General features: G+C 51.5%; 1 protein-coding gene across 1 annotated transcript in view; it reads right to left on the reverse strand.

Annotated features, from left to right (window-relative positions):
- Nucleotides 1–22,629, reverse strand: part of UMODL1 (uromodulin-like 1) — a 68,690-nt gene that overhangs the window by 40,618 nt on the left and 5,443 nt on the right. Inside the window, exons 3-7 of the mRNA XM_012002577.1 lie at nucleotides 16,645–16,806; nucleotides 15,339–15,460; nucleotides 12,273–12,459; nucleotides 10,334–10,474; nucleotides 1,584–1,838 (exon numbers count right to left, since the gene is read on the reverse strand). Coding sequence (XP_011857967.1) covers nucleotides 1,584–1,838; nucleotides 10,334–10,474; nucleotides 12,273–12,459; nucleotides 15,339–15,460; nucleotides 16,645–16,806 — 867 coding nt within the window. The remainder of the gene's footprint in view (nucleotides 1–1,583; nucleotides 1,839–10,333; nucleotides 10,475–12,272; nucleotides 12,460–15,338; nucleotides 15,461–16,644; nucleotides 16,807–22,629) is intronic.

Below are 22,629 nucleotides of genomic sequence, written 5' to 3' on the forward strand. Positions count from 1 at the left end.
GGGTGGGGAGGGTGAGGGCACGGGGTTGGTGGGGTGGGGAGGGTGAGGGCACGGGGTTGGTGGGGTGGGCAGGGAGCTGCAAGTTCCTATTGCATTTCCCATAGAGATCAATTTTGCACCTGGAGGATGGCTCTATAATGGAACTGCCTCTCAGGCCTCAGTTTCCAAAGAGGGAAAAGAGTTCCTCCTCCCCTTAGTCCCGGCGTACTTTGGAAATGAAATGAGAAGATGAGGTGGAGTCAGCTTGGAATGGGAAGCTGCGTGCACAGTGGAGGGCTTGTGTCGAGCGTGGCCGGGGTGCTTCGGGGCTCTCTGGATGCCCATGCTGGCTGCTATGAGGACTTAGCTTGAGGTTCACCCCAAATCAGTTTGGAAAGGATGTAGGGCTGAGCCACATTCCGCCATTCATTCTCCGCCACCAGTCACTGTCACTAGCATTAACCTCTGTGAGTGAGAAAGGCCCCAGTATGGTGTTTATGCAGCAATTTCTGTGCTCTGCACTCTCTGCTGAGACGTGAAGCCCAAAGCCCACAGCCCAGGGCTCCCACCGGCTCTACATCAGGGACACACACGTCGAGAACCCAGGACCAGAATGGAGCCCCAGCAACCCCACATTCACATCCCACAGCCACGGAGGCCAGCCTTGGGGAGAACTTCCACCAGCCAGGCCTCACCTGACCAAGTCTAGGCACCACTGGGCACCAGGCAAGTGGGGAGCAAGTCACGGGCAGAGCCAAGTGGGCCACATGGGACAGACCCAGACGGGCCACACCGGCTCCTTCCCGACAAAGTGCCGAGTTCATGTGTGCATCATGTGTTTTGGGGACAAAAGTTTCCTCTTGGGATCACTCGAGCCCAGGAATTTGACACCAGCCTGAGCAACATGGCAAGATTCTATCCTTACGAAAAATAAAAAAATTTAGCCGGGTGTGGTGCTATGTGCCCGTGGTCCCAGCTACTAGGGAGGCTGAGGTGGCAGGATCACTTGAGTCCAGGGAGTCAAGACTGCAGTGAGCTGTGATTGCACCACTGCACTCCAGCCTGGGTGACAGAGCGAGTCCCTGTCTCGAAAAGCAAAAACATTTCGTCCCAGCACAAATGTGGTGGGCACGGCATTCACTTTACATGCATCACGAGGGAAGCGAGGCATGAAAACGTCAGCGATTCTCCCCTGTCAGGGAGGGAACTTAGACCGCCTCAGTGCTGTGGGGTAAGCAGGCAGGGTCCTGATCTGCTTGCCAGGAGCTGCCGCCTTCTGCTTTATTATTATTTTATTCCTTTGCTTCGCTCTAGCTGATGCCTTATTGGTGCTTCTGATTCCACATGTTGTCCCCTCACACAGCAGAGTGAACCCCGAACAGGGTGAGATGTGGGGAAGCGAGGGAGCCCGTGAAGGCGCCAGCGGGCCGGTGCAATGCTGGGCAGGCAGTGGGGTAACTGGGAGGGGAGGGAGGAAGTGCGGGACGGTCAGTGACTTCTGGTGCCCTGGTTATAGGAAGAACAATGCAACGTGCTAAGGCCATGGAACTGGTATAGAAAGACAAGTGCACAAGCTAACGTGGGTCTCTGACTGGGGGCCTTACCAGTTTTGACCGTCAGCGTGGTGGAGACGTCGGCCCCACACCCCTGGTAGCTGGTCTTCACCCTGTACAGCACTCCAGCCTCCAGCCCAGCCACCGCCAGTGCCTGGCCCTGTGTCCTGACGCTCCTGAGCAACTCCGTACCCCGGTAAACCCAGACATGGAAAGTGTGGTTCTGCGTAGAATTTAAACGCCAGGATACTTGAAAACTGCTACTGGTGACGTTGAGGACCACGTAGTCACTGAGTGGAGGACAATCTATGAAAGCACAGGAAGAGAAGACGAGCAAAGGGTCAGCGAGGGCGGCTTTATCTTCTGAAGCAGGTAACACAGCCTTGTCTCAACTTGGTTTTCACTGATTTATTGATCAAGTTGACCCATGCAGGACAGCACTCGCTGTTTTCTGTTTTTTGTTTTGAGGCAGAGTCTTACTCTGCCGCCCAGGCTGGAGTGCAGTGGTGCGATCTCGGCTCACTGCAACCTCCACCTCCCTGGTTCAAACAATTCTCTGCCTCAGCCTCCCGAGTAGCTGAGATTACAGGTGCTCACCCCCATGCCCTACTAATTTTTTTGTATTTTTAGTAGAGATGGGGTTTCACCATGTTAGCCAGGATGATCCTGATCTCCTGACCTCGTGATCCATCTGCCTCAGCCTCCCAACGTGCTGAGATTACAGGTGTGAGCCACCACGCCTGGCCCACTTGCTGTTTTTTTGTTTGTTTTTATTTTTTTTTTTTCAATTATAAATGAAACCCATTCATTCAAAACAGAATATCAATCTTCTCTCTCTCCAGGCTTCTGAATAATTTTGGAAGGTAGCTCAGGATTGCATTCAGTGATGGGGATAGTTGAGATGAAATGGAGAAGCAAGAGGTCTGAAGTTGAAATCTCAGCCCCTCTATCACTGAGCCAAGTTAGTGGGTAGGAGTCATTCAAGTGTGCCTCTGTCTACACAATGAATAGCATTGAGTCGTGGGGCTCCTTGGGATCCAGAATCGGTGGTTACTAGAAAGTCAGGACACTCTCTCTGGGGACCCGTTGGCAGTCATTGTACAGAAAACATTTGTAGCAATGGCCACGACAGTGTAAGGTTTCTGTGCCACGTCTACAAACGCTGCCTTGCCAGCTTCTCCCAGGGCTCTGGGCTGCTCTGATTCATGACAAGCACTTGGTCATTTGCACGAGAACGTCTGCACTGGGCTGACTCATCACGCCGTAAACGATGGCCTCCATCGTCAGGAAGCAGGACTCAGAAACCAGGCTGAGCTTCCTTTATTGCCTTTTTTATGCTTTCCTATTGAAATCCATGCCTCAGGGAGCAAAGCTCTGATGTACCAACCTATATATATGCCAGTGCTCAAATAGCATTGAAGCTCTTTTTTGGTTAAAAAAAATTCTGGCTGTACAGCAAGTATCTGGGCAGCAAGAATTATATAAAAAGTAGATGGCCCCCAGTCTAGTCACCAAAATTTTCACATGAGAGTTTAAATTCTATAAAAACAAGCAATGAAGAATTTTAAAAAATATATTTTGCAAAACCATGGTAAAGAAAATAATAGTTTTATAATGTGTGGCTTCCCAAAGCCTTTTACGTAAGGATTGGTAGGATATACACTTTCTAGTATCATGAAAAAAATTCTGTTTCTAGACACATGTGCCTGCTTTCTCTCAATAACAAATTGAAAAAAAAAACAATACTATCCAGCTCATTTCCCTTTTCGCCTTGGCTGCCAAGAGGCTCAGAATCCAATTTAGTGCCCAGTCACCACCACGCGACATAGCCCTGCTGTCTCTTCCTTCCAATCCGAGACTGAGCTGCCTCTTTTGAATCTTGGGCCCTGTGTAGGTGAGCTCCCCCACTGAAAACCCTGCCGCTCCACCTCCCAGTAGATGAGCATCTGTTAGGGGAATCTGCACAGGCTTCACTCGGATGGGATCAGTGACATCCATCCAAATTCTGATGTGTCCTAATAACACTTCTAGGATGTGGGGTAGAATGTATTTTTTAAAAGACACATCTATACTTTTTACAGGATTATCCAGTGATCTTTGGCATATTGATCAGAGACACAGACATGGATTCATTCTTTATGATATTTTCTTCAGTGGCAAGAAAAGCAGAAATGCTTCAACTGAGGGTCGCCCAAAGCTTGGGACCTGAGATTGTGGGTGGCACCTCCCATCTCCAGGGTCACCAGAACCTGGGAATCAAAAAGACCCCCCACTGCCTGGCCTTCTAACAACCACCCAGCTTTTTAAAGTCTGTTCCTTGGGAACGTATGTCTCACTGAAAAAGGAAGGAAGGGCTACAATTTCTTTTCCAAAAAGTCTGCTAAAAGCACTGACTGTTCTATTTTTGTACAGTCAGGACACAGCCCCAAGCATTTTTTTATCCATGTCAGTGGAGGATGGTGTGACAGCAAAACGCCCTGCAAACAGGAAAGTGGGGCGGCCACGAGCAAGCCCAGCGGCTTGAACAACAGCCCCCAGTCCACACCCAGGGCTCCAACCTTGCCTCCTTGTTGCCATTCAGATATCAAACTTGACACAGAGTGAGAGAGCACATGGGTGGGACAACAGATGGCCCACCCAGATTACGGGCCATTTAAAAGCGCATTCTATAAGGGGGGTGCTTCTCAGCAGAGCGGAGTTAAAATTAAAAGGGCACCCGTACTTATTTGAAAAGAATGCAGAGGAATGGTGTTTGGAAAGAAGTCTCAGAGGGTACGGGGCTGGCAATGCATGCTTTATCTCTTTTAATAAATATGTTTACTCTTTAAATTAAGATACCAGTGGGTTTTTGGATCACTGGATGGGGACCTGCAAATCTGCATTTCAAATGCTGTGAAAGCCCTCGGAGGCATCTGCAGAAGCTGCCATCAGTGATTTCTGCAGCTAGGAGAGATCGTGAGCATTTGGGGAAAGAGAATCTCATCTAATCCAAAGAAATGCATTATCCCTAAGGACAACGCTCCCATCCAATATCTGTGTGGCCCTTTTCCAGTCTGTTACCTTGAAGCATTTGGAATTGTCCATATTGGACCATGTTTGTCCAACAAGGGCACCAATTTCTTATGGCTCAATTTTTTTTATTGAGCATCTACTATGCACCCAGCATCACCATAAACACTGAGGGAACAAGGATGAGTTAATGTCTACAGTGTCCAAGCTGCGCAGTATGCATCATAGCAGCAGTAGGAACTTGCAGGGAGCTATAAATTAACTCCCTGGTGTGAGCCCCCTACAGTACTCCCTCCCACGACGTCCATGTCACAAACCAGCCATGCTATCAGTGATACAGTTACAGGAAATGTTTCCTGGGTGCTGTGTGCACCAGGCATGTTATCCTATTTAGTCCTTACAGCAATCCCAAGTAATAGGTTCTTCTAGGATCCCCATTTTACAGAGGACAAAACTGAGGCCTAGAAAGGTCAAGTAGGTAGTATATGGCAAAGCTGAACAATAAGAAATAGCAAAGTTCATTTGCCTTACTACTAAGCTTTCCTATCACCAGTAGTAGGCTGAATAACAACCTTCAAAGATATCAAGTCCTAATCCCTGCAACCTATGACTGTGACCTTATTTGGAAAAGGAATCTTTGCAGATGTGATTCAGTGAAGTATCTTCAGATGGAAAGATAATCCTGGATTTCCCAGGTCCACCCTAAATGCAATCACAAGTGTCCTTATAAGAGAGAATCCAGGGAGATTTACACACAGACACAGACACACACACATGCACACACACAAAGGAGAAGGCAGTATGAAGCTGGAATAGAGAAAGAACAAAGATGTTCACCTTGAAGATGGAGTAGGGCTAGGCGTGGTGGCTCACATCTGTAATCCCAGAACTTTGGGAGACCAAAGTGGGCATACGGCTTGAGCCCAGGAGTTTGAAACCAGCTTGGGCAATATAGCAAGACCCCCATCTTTACAAAAAAACACAAACATTAGCCATACGTGGTGATGTGTGCCTATAGTCCCAGCTACTTGGGGGGCTGAGCTAGGAGGATCAATTGAACCCTGGAGGTGGAGGCTGCAGTGAGCCGAGATTGTGCCATTGCACTTCAGCCTGAGTGACAGAGCAAGACCCTGTCAAAAAACAAAACAAAACAAAACAAAACAAAAACAGAAGTAGGAGGGATGCAGCCACAAGCCAAGAAATGCCGGTAGCCACCAGAGGGCAGAGAGGCAAGGAATGGATTCTCCCAGAGCCTCTGGGGAGCACAGCCCTCCTGGCATCCTGATTTGGGCCCAGTGCTAACTATTTCAAATTTCTGGTCTTCAGAACTGTGAGAGGATACATTTCTCTTGTTTGAAGCCACCCAGTTCATGGGTCTTTGTTAAGGAAACCCAGGAAACTTACATATCTCCCAATCCTTCTTTAGCGAAATTTCACTGCAGCTGTTCCCGTGGCTGGACAGCACAGCTTGGAGAGTTTTCTTTGTGTTGTAAAAGCAACCAACCAACTTCTAACATGCTAAGGCCAATCTCTCTTTTGTTGGACAGACCTTGTGGTATTTTAAAACTAGAAATCTTCCTTCTACCCCTGACTTCTCTCTTCCAGGGTAGGCCCCTATCACTTGGTTTTTGGTTTTCATTAGCTAGAACACCCTCCTTTGGTCACCCTTAAATCGGGACCCTTTTCAGTGTCCCCCTTAAATGTAGCCTAGAAAATGATGCTCTTGACTCTGTGTTTGTATGACCCAAGGCCACAGTAATGTGGTTAATCTAAACTCCAGGCCCCAGAGCCCCTGCTCCACAGCCCTCCCCATCCACAGCTAGAAACACAAGTTCAGAACTTTGCTGCTATCTGGGTAAAGCACCCTGGGTTCTCCACGTCTGACAGTCTGGCCCTTGTTTCTTCTGGGCAGCCATGACTCATCTCTGGTTCAGCAGGGAAGGTGCCAGGGATGCTGTTTCCTTAGCAATGTGCAATTGGAATTCACTCTAAACTGCTGAACTGGAAACACTGGATTAGTGTGTCCTGCCCTATTAGAAGTGAAGCCAGGACCGCGCAGCCTCCCCTGTTTGTGTTTGGCGGTCGCTCGAGTGGCCGTGTATCCTGACGTAATCTGGCAGCTCACTGCGCCAAGCAACACGGCAGAGTGTGACTGCCAACAGACCTAACCGTAAATAGAATCTAATATTTTTCCAGATGACTGACGAGGGTAAAAATAACTATTCAGAAAATACCTGTTTTCTAACCTTCTGCGCTCACGAAAGGGACAGGAGTCTCACCCTGGAAGCCACAGAGCAGGAATCTATAGACGGTTCTCTGCAGAACTTAGTGGGGTGCCGTGGGGTGTGCATGGGGTACGAAGTTCTAAGTGGATCTCAAGGCCACGTGCTGCGGGGTACAGGAGTGTTCTCAGTGTTTTGCTGCCAGAGCTGGGCTGGAAATTTTTAACACCTGGAGATCCTTGGGATGACCACTGTGAAAACCTCTCTTTCCGTGATTGATCCAGGAAATGTTTGTGGAGTGCCTGCTCTTTGCGGGGCACCAGGGATTCATCTGCCAGAGGGCAGAAGGCAAGGCCACTCTCTCCACACAGCCTCATTCTGATAGGAGGAGAACATTCCTGGTGGTAGGGGGAACGTCTGACCCTGGAGCCCACCACATCCACAGCTGGCTCTGGGGACTGGTCCACTCCCTCCACCCCTCGCCCACAGGACAACGAGAAGAGCCAATCAGAACCTTAGGCTGAGCACGGGGGGCTCCTGCCTGCAATTCCAGCGCTTTATGAGGCCAAGGAGGGAGGATCTCTTGAGGCTGGGAGCTTAAGACCAGCCTGGGCTACTCAGTGAGACTTCGTCTCTACAAAAAATTTAAAAATGAGCCAGCTGTGGTGGTGCACGTCTGTGGTCCCAGCTACTCCAGAGGCTGAGGTTGGAGCCTGGGAGCTGGAGGCTGCAGTGGCCGGTGATCATGCCACTGCACTCCAGCCTGGGCGACAGAGTAAGACCCTGTCTCTACAAAAAATAAAATTAATTAAATAAATAAACCACAACCTTAGACTCCTTTTCCTAGTTGGGCTCTGGAACACCAAAGAAAATAATTCGAGTCTTCTGGAGCTCTACCGACTGTTGGTCCTAAACACTCATGAAGGTGGGAAGGGCATGGCGGTTTCCCTGAGTGCACCAGGACAAAGGACAGTCCCCGAGGACGGGGGAGAGGCCATCACACTCTCAGGCAGGTCCCCTCCAGAGGGCTGCTAGGGGAGATGACGTTGGGATGACGAGGGTGGCAGGGAGTCATGAACAGCTGGTTCATGTGCGTCTGCAGAGAACCAGCCTTGGGATCTTATGCAAGAAAATCACCTTCGTCTCCCTCAATTTCCTCTTCTGAAAAAATGAGCGTATTAAGAGTAGTTGCCTCTTGAGGTTATTCTCAGAATCTAAACGAAGCAATACCCACAGAGTGCTGAGAGCAGAGCCCAGTGTATGTGAAGTGCCGGCAACTGCCAGCCGTGCTGTTATTGTGAACAAAGGGATGGTCCTCACTGTTGAGTCCTTTTAAGGAAAAAGAACATGCAAATTAAATGATTAACGAATTCAAATTGGGTATAAAGAGATTCTCTGTAACCCTTGTCACAATGTTAGAGTTCCAGACTCCTGGAAGCAACAGAAGTGCTCCCGTGAGGGGAAAGAATATTATATGATTGCTTTAGAAAGCTGTTAGTTTTCAACTACCAATAATTGTCATGGTGAAAACCAGGATTCTTCTTGGAAACTTTGTACACACTATAGGAACTGAAGAAAGCAGCTTATAAAATTACACATGCAGCAGGATTTAAATAAGGTTAAAAACAAACAAACAAACTTGTATTCAATAAGGTCAAAACCTGGAAAGAAACAGGGAATAGAAAGAGCTGGGATCAGCGTTGCCTGAGAGACCCCCTGGGAGTCCACAGCCTCCTCCACACCAGGCTTTCCTTCCCTTAGCCTCTTCATAGTCAAGCTTCCCTGCAAGATTCTCAGTTGTTCTCTCTTCTTTCTCTCCTCCAGCTGTCTTCCTAACCTGGGCTGCTGGCTGCTTCCCTTCTGCTCTCCTGAAGCCGGCACCAGATCCCCGCAGTTCCCACGGGCGCTTTCCTGCCCCGCTGTTACCCACGCGTGTGCCCTCCCTGCTTGCCATCCAGCTTACTGCTTGCTTGCCTGGGGCTTACTGAGCCTTCCCTGCTGACCTGGCTGCACACGCCCATCCAGCTGTTTTCCTGCCTTACCCCTGTCCTCTGCAGCCTCTCCTCCTGCACTGACCTGGCACTGTTGGGGTTCTCTGGCCGCAGGCCCCAGGCCTCTTCCCTTCTCTCAGTCATGCCATGGTTTAAGTATCACCTGGAGGCGAGTGACCCTGGACTCACATATGCAGCCCAGCCCCACCTCTGCGCTCCAGCACCACGTGTCCAACTCAGTCAGCATCCTGGCACCTCCACTCACTCCATCTCAGCGGTAACTACTACTGACAATAATAACAACAGCTCGCATCTTCCCCATCCACTCCAGTGGAAACACCCTCTACTCCATTGTTCAGTCAAGACATCTGGATTCCGTCTTCTTTCCTTTGTCCTCTTCTTCACTGGATTAATCAGGAAGTTCCAGAGGTTCTACCTCTAAAATGTTGCCTGAATCCCTTTCTCCACCACCTTCTACACCCTAGACTCCTGCACGCAGTGTATCATCTTTATAGCGCCTTCCTACATTTCAGATTACACAGTGACTTCTTATTCCAAGCTGCTTGATGGCAGAGCCAATCCCGTGTGCCAGTCCTGGTTGGTACATCCCTCCCCACTCCCAACAGGGACAGACCTGGGCACGTTTTTCTACGTGCTTCCCCCCACGCCCAGCCCGCTCTTCTGCTCCCCAGGCTGACCCCGCGATGCTAGGGACGGTCCCAGCTTATCCCCGTGGTTCCAATGCAGACATCAGTCATGCCCTTTCATGCGCTAAAATGTCTCCATTTCCACAATCCACTAGACGGACAGAGATTAGGACCTGCTTCTGCATGTTTCCATTACCAGCACCGAGCACAGTGAATAGCACCTACATCAACATTTCCTAAGCCAAAGAACGGAGGCAAGAGTGGCCCACTGGGAGACCAATGATGGTTGAGAGAACTAAGTGTATCCTGTGCCTGTGAGCCAGCCGTTCCCTCTCAGCAAGAAGAGTCTCTGTGGTCTAAAGACCATCTAGCCTTTGAAAAATGCCTTCACCCTTTTCCCGTTTCGAAGACAAAAAGGGCAGCTCACCGCCAACACTCATTTAATTTTACATCAACACACTCTTTGGGGCTAAAGCAAATCTAACTGATTTTCAATATGAAAATAAAATATAAAAACTGTTCTTGGAGTTATTTCTAAACAGAACTAACCTCAGAATCGTCTGAATCATCAGAATCGTCAGAAAAACAGGTTCAGCAAATGAATCGTCGGCCAACAACTTGTCTGAGAACAATGTTAACAACACACGTAGGAATGCTGTTTTCTAGGATTTGACATTTCCAGCAATCAAGAGTCACTATATTTTGTAAATGGAAACACCACTACTAAAAACAGAATGCTATAAGGAGAATTGTGTCTTTTGTTTCCAAAGTCGACATACCAGAGTGATGTGAAAATAATAATAAAAGCAAGACATTTCATGGCAAAGTTATCTCGGGGCAAATGCTGCAGCTGCAAGCACTGCTGGCGAGTATTCCAGGGGCAAATGGGAATTAAGCCATTCCCACACCATCTGAGAGAGCCTAGCCGTTACCTTCCCACTCCAGGTTGAGCTTCCGCGGAGACGTGGCTGGAGCTTCCTGGTGACAGACGCACTGGTACGAGCCCTCCAGGTTTGCGCACAGTTCCCTTCCAGAACAGGCGTTGAGCTCCTCGTAGAAACACTCATTGACATCTACAGGGACGGACAGCAGGACCCACACTCAGCAGTTGCTGCCACCTCGCCGTCCTCATCTACCTGCACACATGGCCTTTGTGGACTCCTGCCATGGATTTGTGCCACGTCGGTTGAGGGGTGCCTTGGGCAGTGGGCCCAAGAGGGACTATGGAAGCCTCATCTTAGAGGGCCCCGAGCGGCTGCTGGCCATCTTCATCTAAGCAGTGGCCCACATTCAGTCAGGGCTCGCGGCTAGCTCACCGGGCAGCCTCACATGAGCAAATGGCTCTGGGCTGGACTGAGACTGGGTGGTCATGAAAAGACGGGGCCAAAACATCCCATCCCAAGGGTAAAGCAAATTGATGGGTATTTTCTGTGCCAACAAGGAAACCCAGAGCCACCCCTGACATTCTGAGGCTGGCCCAGGCCTCCCAGACAGAACCATCTCACAGTGACCAGCCTCTTCATAATGCTGTCGAAGCACAGACAGTGATAAGCTCATGTGTCATCCACAAAATACTAACGCCCCTCTCTTGGCCCAAATGAGTGATTATTAGTTCTTCACAAATTATAGCTTATGTTTATGCAATTGTGCCCGTCTCGTTTGCTTAGATGTACTGAGATTCCCAATCATGGAGTTGCCTTCATTTCCTGACAGCATTCAATTCAGAACAAAATCACACTTCCCTAGACCCTCCCCAAACTACCCGATCACAACCCACATCCTGTAACAGTTTCTTTCTAACAATCTCTTACTGAGAGACCTCATGGTTTTCCATGGTATGGGTTCTCCCTTGCTGCCTCAAATAATAAACTCAACTGGTCCACCCACAGGTGTGCTCCTGCAACCTCTGGCCGAATGTCATTGACAGAGCGGATGATAGAACGAACACTTTGCTTAATGGCACTAGAGCAATGCAGTTTGGTTTTGAAGAACGTGTGTGGATCTGAAGGGAGATCACTGCAATCGCTAGAGCTTTCACAAGGCTTTGAGCCCTGGCATTGTCACGTGCCTCCTCAGTGTCATACAAGAGGCTTCACCAAGGCAGCTACCCTCCCGCAAAGCCGTGGGAGCAGCAGACTAGCCTGGCTGCCTCCTGCTTAGGTACAGGAAGCTGTACAGGAGCCCAGCGGTTTGCTTGCGGACTGTCTGTGGCTGCTACCGCAGCAGGGCTGAGTCGTTGAGACAGAGGCCACGTGGGCCCACAAAGCCAAAAATATTTACTATCTGGTCCCTTTTAGATGAGGTTTGCCAATTCCTGACATAGGACAACGACAAAGAATAGGTAATTTCTTCCAGAAACAAGGCCTCGCCTATGTGCTTTGCCAGATACAAACTCAACTTTAGACAAATTCTGCTGAAGGAGCCTTTGGAGTACAAGGATGTCCTTGGCAAGGGTGGGAAAGAGGCGAGAGGGAAATTCAGGAAACCAAAGAACTGAAGAAACAAGTTCTTTGTGTGTGGCTCTGGGATTTGCCCTCCAGTGTCCACTAGGATGGAAGGAGAAGCCTGTCGAGGGGGAAGGAGTCCAGAGGGATCTGAGGAGAAATGGAGGGAAGGGGAGAGGGGCCAGAAATGGGGGGCAGAATAGGTTCTCGAGGTCTGTACTTAGAGACTTGGAGTTTACAGGGTGAGCTGAAGGCAGATCCCACACCTGTGGGATGAACACACTTGAACCAGTTATTCTTTCACTCCTGAACTTAAACCTCCTTTAAAAGACAAAGGACTGGTCTGGCTTTAGCGTCCACCTTGCATTTTGGCTGTTCAGGCCCCACCCTGCAGCCTCCCCAGAGGGAGGATCGAGGGAAGCCCAACCTTGCACCTGGACGCTGATCACTTCATAGACACGCTTCGCAATGTCACCCAGCAGGGCAGAGACGTCGGCCACAGGCAGTGGCTGCAGCAGGCCCAGCAGCAGCCATGACACCGTGGTGGAGGCGTCCCCAGGGGCCGAGTGCAGGTGGTGGATGGTGGAGACCATTGGTTGCAGGGCACTGGTGACCTGTGAAGCCAGAATCAGAGCATCACACGGCGGAAGGACACCCTGTCAGACAGACAAGGAGATTGACGCCCACAGAGTTGAAATGAACTGTCCACACACACACACCATTCTGCTCCTCAGCAAAGAACCTCTACAGTACTTATGCATCCGTCACCAGCCTAATAAAAGTCCTACAAACCAGAACTATCAATACCTTTCAGCACCAGTTGTGATGAGCTGAATTCTGTCCCCTAAAATCCATATGTTGAAGTCCTAAGCTCCAGCACCTCCGAATGTGACCTTATTTGGAAATAGGGTCACTGCAGATCTAATTAGTTAAGGTGGGTTCTAACCCAATATGGCTGGTGCCCTCATAAAAAGGGGAAATGTGGACACAGAAACAGATATGAATGGGGGGAAGACAGTGTGAAGAGACGGAGAAGACAGCTGCCTGCAGGCCAGGGAGACAGGCCCGGGGGCCTCAGGAGGAACCAGCCCTGCCGACACCTTGATTTCGGACTCTCCAGTCCCCAGAACTGTGAGAGAGGAAGTTTCTGTTGTTTGAAGCCCCCAGTCTGTGGTCCTCGGTAACGGTGGCCCCAGGACACTAATACAGCAGCCAGCCCCAGGACCCCCGGTCTCCCACCCTTGCCAAGACTGCAGGTCTCTTGCAGCTGACGACAGAGAATTAGAACCAGAATTAGACAATTTGAGATCACAAGCCACGGTCTCCTGTTGTGTACATCCAAATATCCAATTACTTTTTTGAGGTTTAATGATCACTTTCCTCATTTCAATGCATTATTTTTATTTCAGTTTAATATCTTGAATCTCAACCCTTGGGAAGCCAGGCGAACCGGCAGCTGCACAGCCAGACCAGCAGTCACCAAAACAAACTTTGTCAGCAAATCCCCGAGTCTCCACTGGGAACACCGAAGGAGGTTTGGGGAGAGCTGGGGTCCTCTGATACACACCTGAAGCCTCTTCCTGGGAGGAGATGCAACTCGTAATTTAAAATACAGAAATGGGAACCAGCCCCGACCTCATTGGAACCCCTTATTCAGCAGCAGAAACAGGCCTCGGAGCCCAGCCCCTGCTGCTGCCTGACCCCTGGGCAAGGCAGGTGCTTCTGCAGGGGGTAATGGGCTGGTTGGAGACACGAAACCTGCATACACGAGGAGACAGCAGGTGGCACACAGCAATAGTGAAAACACAACAACCACAACATCTCTGGCCCCACACACATCAGGAAGCTCAGGAACCATCCTGAGCTCTTTACATGTATGATTTAAACTCATGGGCCCTGTCTCAGGCAGGGTTACAATTATTTCTATATACTTATTTATTTATTTATTTACTTACTTACTTACTTACTTAGAGACAGAGTCTCACTTGTAGCCCAGATTGGAGTGCACTGGCATGATCTTGGCTCAGTGCAACCTCCACCTCCCGGGTTCAAGCAATTCTCCTGCCTCAGCCTCCCCAGTAGCTGGGATTACAGGCACGTGCCACCACACCTGGCTAATTATTGGATTTCTAGTAGAGATGGGGTTTTGCCATGTTGGCCAGGCTGGTCTTGAACTCCTGACCTCAAGTGATCCGCCCGCCTCGGCTCCCAAAGTGCTGGGATTACAGGCATGAGCCACCACTCCTGGCCGATTGTTTATATTTAATGGAGGAGGTATCTCAGGCACAGAGAGGTTAAGTGACTTGCCCAAGGTCACACAGCTGATGAGTGGCAACACTTGGGCCAGGCAGTACGGCTTCAGAGCTAGCTTCTTACTGGCCTGTTGGACAGCCCCTCAACAAGCTAAGAGGAGACAGGAATCACTCCTAGCCCGGGCTGTTAAGACCGAGGCTGCAGACTACCTGTCTAGCAGCTCACTGGCCAGCAGCCCAGAACAACGGGAGGTGTGCACCATCTGATCTGGGCTTCCAGCCAGCTTAGGCTAAAGGCCAAGGAGTGCCCCAACCCTGGGTCTAACACCAAGACACCCAGACACATGTGGGACACACAAAAGATCTGAAGCACAGAAGAGCTACACAGATGCCGAAGGAAAATGCAGGGCCCTTTGTCTGAAAAGTGTTTGGCATTTCCAGAGGCAACGGCAGCACTTCAGACCAAGCTGAGCCCCTCTGAGCACAGGCCCCTGTCAGCAGCCGGCCCTAGAGTCAGACCATCCCCCAGGGAGGGCCGCCTTGGGGGCACGCAGTGCCCTGTCCACGCTGGGATTCCCAAGACTGATGGTGGCCTGAGCTGCCAACCTGGTTGGCAATCACTGCTGATGGGCCAGAAAGTGTGAGCTGTGTCATCGGCAGGGGTCAGCAAGGGTGTTTGTTTTTATCCCCAGGGGACAGTGGGTGACATCTGGGGACAGTTTTGCATGTCACCCTGGGGTGTGCTTCTGACTTGTGTGGAGAGGCCGGGGCGCTGCTAACCATGGGACCCCAGGGTGCTCTCCAGCCCCAGGCTACAGCTCCCATCTCCACACTCCCAGGATGGTGCCGGCTTCCATGAAGCAGGAGCCAGAACTTGAGAACTTTGGGAGTGAGGGTGGTGAGGGAAGAGCTTGGGGCTTAGGCTGTCTTTGCTGGGACTCCAGACTCCTGCAAGCTTAGGGATCCGCGTTCTCCATCACAACAGGTGGGCCTACGAGGGTACACACATCACAACTCAGCCAACTACACGCTTCAGTTGTGTGCATGTTGTTGCATGTAAATCATACCTCTTTGAAGCTGATTTGTTTAAGAATTAGAATTTGGTTCACAGTCAGTCATTTGGGGCCACTTGTGGAACATCACCCTCCCCATCCCCAGGTCCCTTCCACGGCCCCACACCTGGGTCTGCCTGAGCAGCTGCTGAAAGGAGCGTGCAGGGAGCCCCTGTCTTTCTCACCTACCAAGGAATGCAGAAGGCGCATGTGGTTCAGGAGCCTGGGGTCCACTTGCTGGAGTTCCCTGAAGTCCATTTTCACCAGTATGGTGACGTTGTACCAGGAGCCCACGGGGCCCCTCTCTGGAGCTGCACGAGGGCAAACACTGATGATTATGGACCCAGGACAGGTTGAAGTCACAAGAGCCGCTGGGGTGGGAGAGGGGGCAGGAGAGGGAACCAGAGGCCATGAGAGGCCCTGCTCTGCATTTACCTCCCTGCAAAAAGACATCTACCACAGGAGACGGGGGGATGTCCCCACTGCTTGCCCCTCGCTCCTCTCCATCCTAATGTCCCTGAAGACCACTGATCCCTGCTCAGAGGTGAGCTGGGCCTGGGACCCACAGCAGCGGGCCTTGCCTTGAAGAGATCTGCTTAGGAGGTAAATAGAGCCTATCAGCCTCATTATACTGTCATAGTATGTTGATATAGAAAATTACTTTATACTGTGTCATTATTTTATTGATACTACAAATATTGGATAGTATAATAATATGTAATATGATATGTACTAAAGAATAGCATGTAATGTAATGATATAGTATTATCACATAATACTTGATATTATGTATACTATTGCTTTATTACTGCATACCATACTAATGCTATAATATATTTTAAATATATAAATATTTAAATATATTTAAATATTTTAAATATTAAATAATATTAAATAATACGTATATATAATATAATATATTTAATATTAATTAATTAATTATATTATATATAATATGTATAAATACATATTAAATAATATGTATAAATATTAAATTATGTGTGTGTGTGTGTATATATATAATGTATGTATATAGGCCATCCCATTCTCCTGGATGTAGACCCCAATCAAAACAGAACTTTCCAGACCCGCAGGCGCGCATATGAGGCGGCAGGACCTGCCTATGGCGCTGTGGCGCTCCTCAGGCCCCTGTGGCACTGCAGGCACAGCCAGCTCCGCACCTGTGACAAATCTGCCTGGAGCTCCTGGGCTCTCCAGGCAAACTGGGAAATCCAGGTCTCTGCCCCACCAGACGTGTCTTCCCATTTCAGGGCCCCTGAGAGTGCCGTGAGCTTTTCTCCCCCGAGAGTTCAGGGGCCAGATTTTGACTAAGAAATTATCTAAGAGCAGGCGCTGCCTGTGCACACAGTGGGGGCTCCTGGTGAAATCGGTCGCTGCTCCTAGAAACACACTCCTCCCCGCACCTTCACACAGATCAGCCTCACCGAGACCCTCCCTTGCTGCCTATCTGTGAGCACGGCCTGCAGCAGCCTACCTTGGGGTGCAGGGGCCATGCAGCAGCGCCCCCCTGACCAGGGGCAGCACTTCTCAAGTCCAGGACAGTCGGTGTCCAAGCTGCAGGGGGAGGTGGATGGTTCAGGCCCCTCTGCGGGGCAGACCCCGGGTCTTGATGTGAACTCCCTGGACTGATTCAGAGCTGGGAGAAAATGGTACAGTTAATGATGCTGGTGATAAAAGACGAACCTGATTTGCTTCACAGGGGTCTCATGTCAGTGCTTCCTGGTGCTGAAGTCTGCCTGTGGGTCTGTGGCCTGTTCAGGGCCCATCCCCATGCCTGGGCAGACACCCACCCCATTGGAGGGCCGCTGGCTTTGGCTTTCATATCCTCTGCCCATCTGTCCTGCCAGGGCAGCTTCAGTTGAGGTCCTAGGTGTCTCTGTTTCCTCCAGGCCTCAGGAGTCCAGGTCCAAGAGGCTCCACCACCCCTTAGAGGGCTGCTTGCTGTTTCCAGTCCTGATAGCTCATTCATTCATTCATTCATTCATTCAATATTTGTTGAGCACCTACTATGTGCCAGGCACAATCCCAGGTGCCCAGGGCCCAGCCTTCAGGGAACTTATATTCCAGTGGGGGAACAACAGTGCAAGGCGATCTACAGACATTCAGACAGGGTGAGAGCCTTGGGGGATGAAGCAGTGTGGGAGATGGAGGTCTGGGAAGGCCGCTCTGGAGAGGGGCTCGTGCCTGGGCTGGGCAGAGGGGAGCTCGGAGCAGCCCTGCAGACATCAGCCCTGGCGCCCACGAGGTGAGATACAGGCCTGGTGTGGGGTGTGGTGGAGGCTGGCCCAGGTGACAGTGCAGACGACTGCAGCATGGGACCCTGGGGAGATCAGGTGGGGGTGTCCACAGGATGTGCTGACAGATGGGATGGAGTGTAAGAGAAGAATAAGCTTCAGGAAGGCTCCCAGGCTTTGGGGCTGGCATCCCTGGGGCTCCATTCCTGAGCTGGGGAAAGCTGTGGGAAGAACGGCCTGGGGTAGACCAGGTGTGGCAGCACAAATGTGAAGCTGGACACATTCACTGTTTGCCCATGTGGAGACGCACGGCAGAGTGGCACTGGAGGTGGCCACTGAGGCCAGCCCGCCGGCTGTTGGCTGCACAGCTCCCCAGCCCCTCACAGTGTGAGTGCAGCTCAGATGCAGCTCCAGACACAGAAACACGGCAAGCCTCTGCAGGAGGCAAAGATGAGGGGGGCAAGAGGCCAGCCCGGTGGGGTCCCCATGGGAGGTACACTAGTCCTGGGGACCAGACCTCAGTCAGGGCTGCAGAGGGAGGCCACGGTGGGCTTTCCAGAAAAGGGGCTTGTAGAGCTCTCAGAAAGCACTGCAGGAGTCTGAGAATCCACCCAAATGGAAGCTGTCAGGAGTCCCGGGGCTGACACTCAGGGCTCCGAGAAACACAAGAGGAGGGCAAGGAGAAGAAACTGAACCCCAGGGCACAGGAGACAGCGGGGCCTGTGCCCGATGCTGCAGAGCCTGCAGTGTGCCTTTGCCAAGACAGCAGAGGTGGGCCCAGGGCAGGAGACGACCCCATCTCCCAGGACGGAAGGAAGCTGAGAAGATGGGAGCTCCGCGAGGCAGAGGGCAGCCATGAGGAGGACACACAGGGAGGAGGGACCCAGTTCAGGGCCCCAGAGAAGGCTTGCCCCGCTCTGTGGCCTCCATAGTCAGCCATCCTGATGGTGGGTGCCGTGCTCCCCCTGGGGTTTTACTCAGAGCTGTCCAGTTCATGCCCAGATGCATGGCAAGCTTTGTGTGTCTATGGCCCGGGGATGTTTAGAAGCACAGCCTGAGACCTCTCAGAGCCCAGAAGACTAGAGGAGGCCAGCTGGTAACTGGGTCCGAGACTCACCTCCGCGAGGGTGGGGAAAACTTGTGGGATTGGCCAAGTGGAAGGGCAGCCTCAACAGGCTGCAATCCCAGGGACCGGCCTCTTGGATCCCCCAGGGTCTCTGCAGAGCACTCCGCAACCAAGAAAGAAGGTAGTGGCCCTGGTTTCTGTTGGGACCACATCACCAAGGACACTGCTCAGCTGGCCAGAGTAGGGGGAGCCAGAGTCGTGGAATATGCGGACAGACTGCATCCCCGCTCTTCTCACACAGCCCTGTCTGCCAGCGCCCGGCCTTGCTGTGGGCATTCCTCTCAGCCACACTCTCTTTCTTGCGTTGTCCCTGACTCAGTCTTCTTCTCCTCATCATCCAGGCAGCTCTACCAATGGCCGTGCATGAAAAATGAACGTTGGGTGCAGCTCGAGGAGGGCAATGTCAGGAGCCTGGTGGAGGCTTGCTGAGCATCTGATGGTCTCTGCTTTGTCTCCCAGTGCAAAAAGCAAAGGCCTAAGGGTTAAGCAGATGTGTGGACTAAATGGAAGGCGGGCTCCTGGGACAGAAAAAGACATTCTGGGGAAAGCAGGGATATCCAAATAAAGTATGGAGTTTCTTGGCAATGCCCAGTGCCGGTTCCTTAGGACAAGTTGTCCCGAAAGCTGTAAGATGCTAACGTTAGGGAAAGCTGGGTTGGGGGGTACAGGACCTTTCTGCATTATCTTTGCAGAAAGATAAAGACTTCCCTGCAAATCTAAAACTATTCTAAACTAAAAGGCTATTTAAATAGAAGTAATCCCCCCAAAATTGGCTTCCAAAAATAGTTGCCTAATCACCAGAGGCGTGTTTTTGAGTGAAAGGTTTGCATCTTAACTGGGCACTGCCGGGAAGCCCCTCCATGCCTTGGAGCCGGCCAGCTGACTGAGTGCCCTGAGAAAGCTGAACAAGTCCAACCTGGTAGAAAGTCAAAAATCTCCTTCTTCCCTAACTCAATGCGAACAATAAAAGAACTGCTCAGCTCCTGGCAACACTGTTAGTCATGGTCCAGTGAAGCAACAGGGGAGCTTTCTGTTGGAGCAGTAAAACCCAAGGCTCCCAGTGCTGAGGACTGGATGAGCTGGGGACGAGTCGCTCCTGTCTCCCTCCTCCTTCCTCAGCGCCTCTTCACCTGGTCAGGACTGGAGGTTCTCACCAAAGGGCCCCTGCTCATCAGCCTGCGAGGACAAGAAGTTTTGGGGAGTCTCCTGGTCCCGTGGGGTCCTGGATTTGCCTAAAAAGGTTGAGTTTGCCAGGAGGTTGATCCTGTGCAGAATTGGGGTGTCACTGGAGTTAGGGAGCATGGCTAAGATGCTGGGTTCCACTTCTCAGAATTCATCCTGAGCACATAATCCAACTTGTACACAGCCACGTTTGTACCGTATACTGTTCATCACAGCATTACGTATGCTAATGAGTAATTAGAAACAACTGAATGTTAAGTGGCAAGAACTTGCTCAGTGAATGCTGATGTGCGTATGAGGTAATGCCATGTGGTCGTAAAAGCATGCAGTGGAGCCATGTGTATGGACATGAAAGCTGCTGTGGATACATTGCTGAGCGGTAAAATCATGCTACAAACGTCTTGGACACAGTGGCCATCCCCTTGTGAAATGTCTGCCCTGGATGAAGAATATGTGAAGGGTGGTTATTCGTGAGCAGCAGGCTTGGGATCGTTTCCTCCTCCTGTTTTCTGTGTTTCCAAATTTTCTGCATGGCTCATGTATTCATTTCTGTAATTATGCTTTTAAAAACTTAAAATAATGCACCAGGTGTCATTGCGTTCCAAATGCTGGAATGAAAAAGTTGAAAAAGTCACTGAAAATCATATCACGTGTGTGTTGATGCTTCCCTTCGCTTTTTTGCGTAAGTCATGATTGAGCGGGAGGAGAAAGGAGGAACCATGTCTGGCGTTTTGCCACTGTCTGGGGGATAGGACTCCGAGGCGCAGACCCCCGGGCAGCTGAGGTGTGAGTCACCCACACTCAAGCGACCTGGAGGCCCCGCTGCAGAGGAAGGAGCATCTCCTGCCCTTCACACCTCCCAGTATTTCCAGGTGCCTCCAACATGTGCCAGGTCCAGCTTCAGGCCTGCCTCATTCTGTACAAATCAGAGTTGCAGTGCTCAACAGGTCACTTACTGAGACCATCTCACGTCCAGCTCCAAGGGGTCAACCTGCCGTGCGGCATCCCAGAAAAAGCGGCTTGGATCAAAAGAGCTGTGCAAGCAGGGAGAAGATTGTGCTGCCAAAATCCGGGGTGTAAATCTGCCCACCACAGGCACCTTCACACTACCAGCGTGATGTCTCTGACCTTGGGGCTGGGAAGAGATGGAGGCCCACGGGATATAGGCCCTCCAGCAGCAGGAGCTGCAGAAGCCTCGTGGGCTGTGCCCTTCACCAGGCCCCGGCACAGGCAGGGACCTTTCTGAGAAAGAACTCCGTGTCCTCAGGGCCCTGAAACGTTCCTTCTCCCACAATCACCACAGCCACAGCATTCAAATGCCGCAAACTCCTCTACACTAAAGTGCAGCTTGATAAACCCCCAAAAATCTGCCTGCGGGTCAGAGAGCCCCAGGTCCATGTCCCAAGCCAGGCTTCCCAGAGCTGTGCCATGGTAGTGGAGGCGCAGGCTTCCCCTAGCCTGGATCTCCACCTGCAGAGCCAGGGATGCCTATTCCTTTGGCACCTGAGGGATCGGAGGGTCTTCTGCCCTGGCCTCTTAGAAAGAATGCACTCAGGCAATGCCTGTTCCCCTCCGTCTTCTCTTCCTTCCCCCTTCTAGGTCTGCCCCCTCTTCGCTGTGCCAGAGTGAGCTTTCTAGAACCTGAGGGGCCATGTACTGAAGGGCTCAGGGCCCGCAGAGTGAGTCCACTTCCCCTCATGCCCCACGTCCCTCCCTGTGGCCTCGCCCTCCACTCCCTGCAGCTCCCCATGGCAGCCCACTCTCACCCATGGGACTCCCTGACTGCAAAAGCATCGCCCGGGCGAGCCCCTAATTAAAGGTGCTAACACTCTAACAGTGCGGCTGATTTCCACAAGAGGCAGCTCCTGGAGGCTGTTCTGTGGAGGAGGATGAAGGGCAGGTAGTGGGGAGAGGCCTCCCTGTCTTCTGGGAGGGAATTAACTTGTTTGTTGCAGCAGGCCAGGGTCTCTTACAGAAGGTGATGGTGGGCATGGGTGGGGCTGGTGTGGCCCTGCAGAGCAGGGGGCAGGAAGGGGCTGCTGATCGGCCTCCCCCAGAGCCTCCTCCCCTCACTAGTCCTGACAATGCCAACAGGTAGGAAGAGGTGTGGCCTCCACAGGTAAGACAGGACAGGACAGGGCATGTCCTGGCTGCAAAGTCCACATGCTCTAAACCAAGGTGCCGTGGCATCAGCACCTGTGTCCTAATGGCCCCTGCCATCCACTAGGAGTGGAGGCTGCTTGCAGGGCAAGGACAGCAGCAACTGTGGCTCAGCAGGCCCCTCTGTGTGTGTGGCCCTCGGAGAAAGGGAAAGTGGAAATGGGGTCAGGCAACAGGACAGGAAGGGTCTCCTTAGACCAGCACCTGAGCAGCATGGCCAAGGCATAGCCTTGTCCTGCCGGTGGCCCTCTAGGGAAGCAATGGGAGTACAGAAGGGCCATCGCTCTGGGGTCAGCTGGCCCCGCCGGGTTTCTATTGGTGATGGAGGTATTGGTCATGGTGGTATTGTTTTAACACTCCTGAAAGAGAAGCGTGCCTGTTAACAGCACACCCGAAACCATCGGGCCCTGTCTGTGCCTGGCCCTCTGAACGGGGCAGCAGAAATGCGGCAACTCTCCCTGTCATCTGTGAAATCGCACTGGGGGCTGAGGGAGGGCCCACTCAGGATGGCCCAGCATGCAGGTCTACGTGGACCCCAGACTCTGCAACCTGGGCCCTCGGTTTCTGGAGGAGGCAGGCACCCTGGTTTGGGGAGTCTGCGCTTCGTTCTGCTGGTGTCCTGGTCTCAGGCCACAAGGATGGGTCCTGTAGGATCCCCCTTGGGGCACCCAGGAGCTGGTGGCTTCTGCACTCTGGAGGCCACAGCCCTTGTGTCTCAGTGACCCTGGCCAACACCAAGCTGGAGCCACACACCCCC

Source organism: Mandrillus leucophaeus, unplaced genomic scaffold, assembly GCF_000951045.1.
Source record: "Mandrillus leucophaeus isolate KB7577 unplaced genomic scaffold, Mleu.le_1.0 Scaffold69, whole genome shotgun sequence".
Classification (NCBI taxonomy): Eukaryota; Metazoa; Chordata; class Mammalia; order Primates; family Cercopithecidae; genus Mandrillus; species Mandrillus leucophaeus.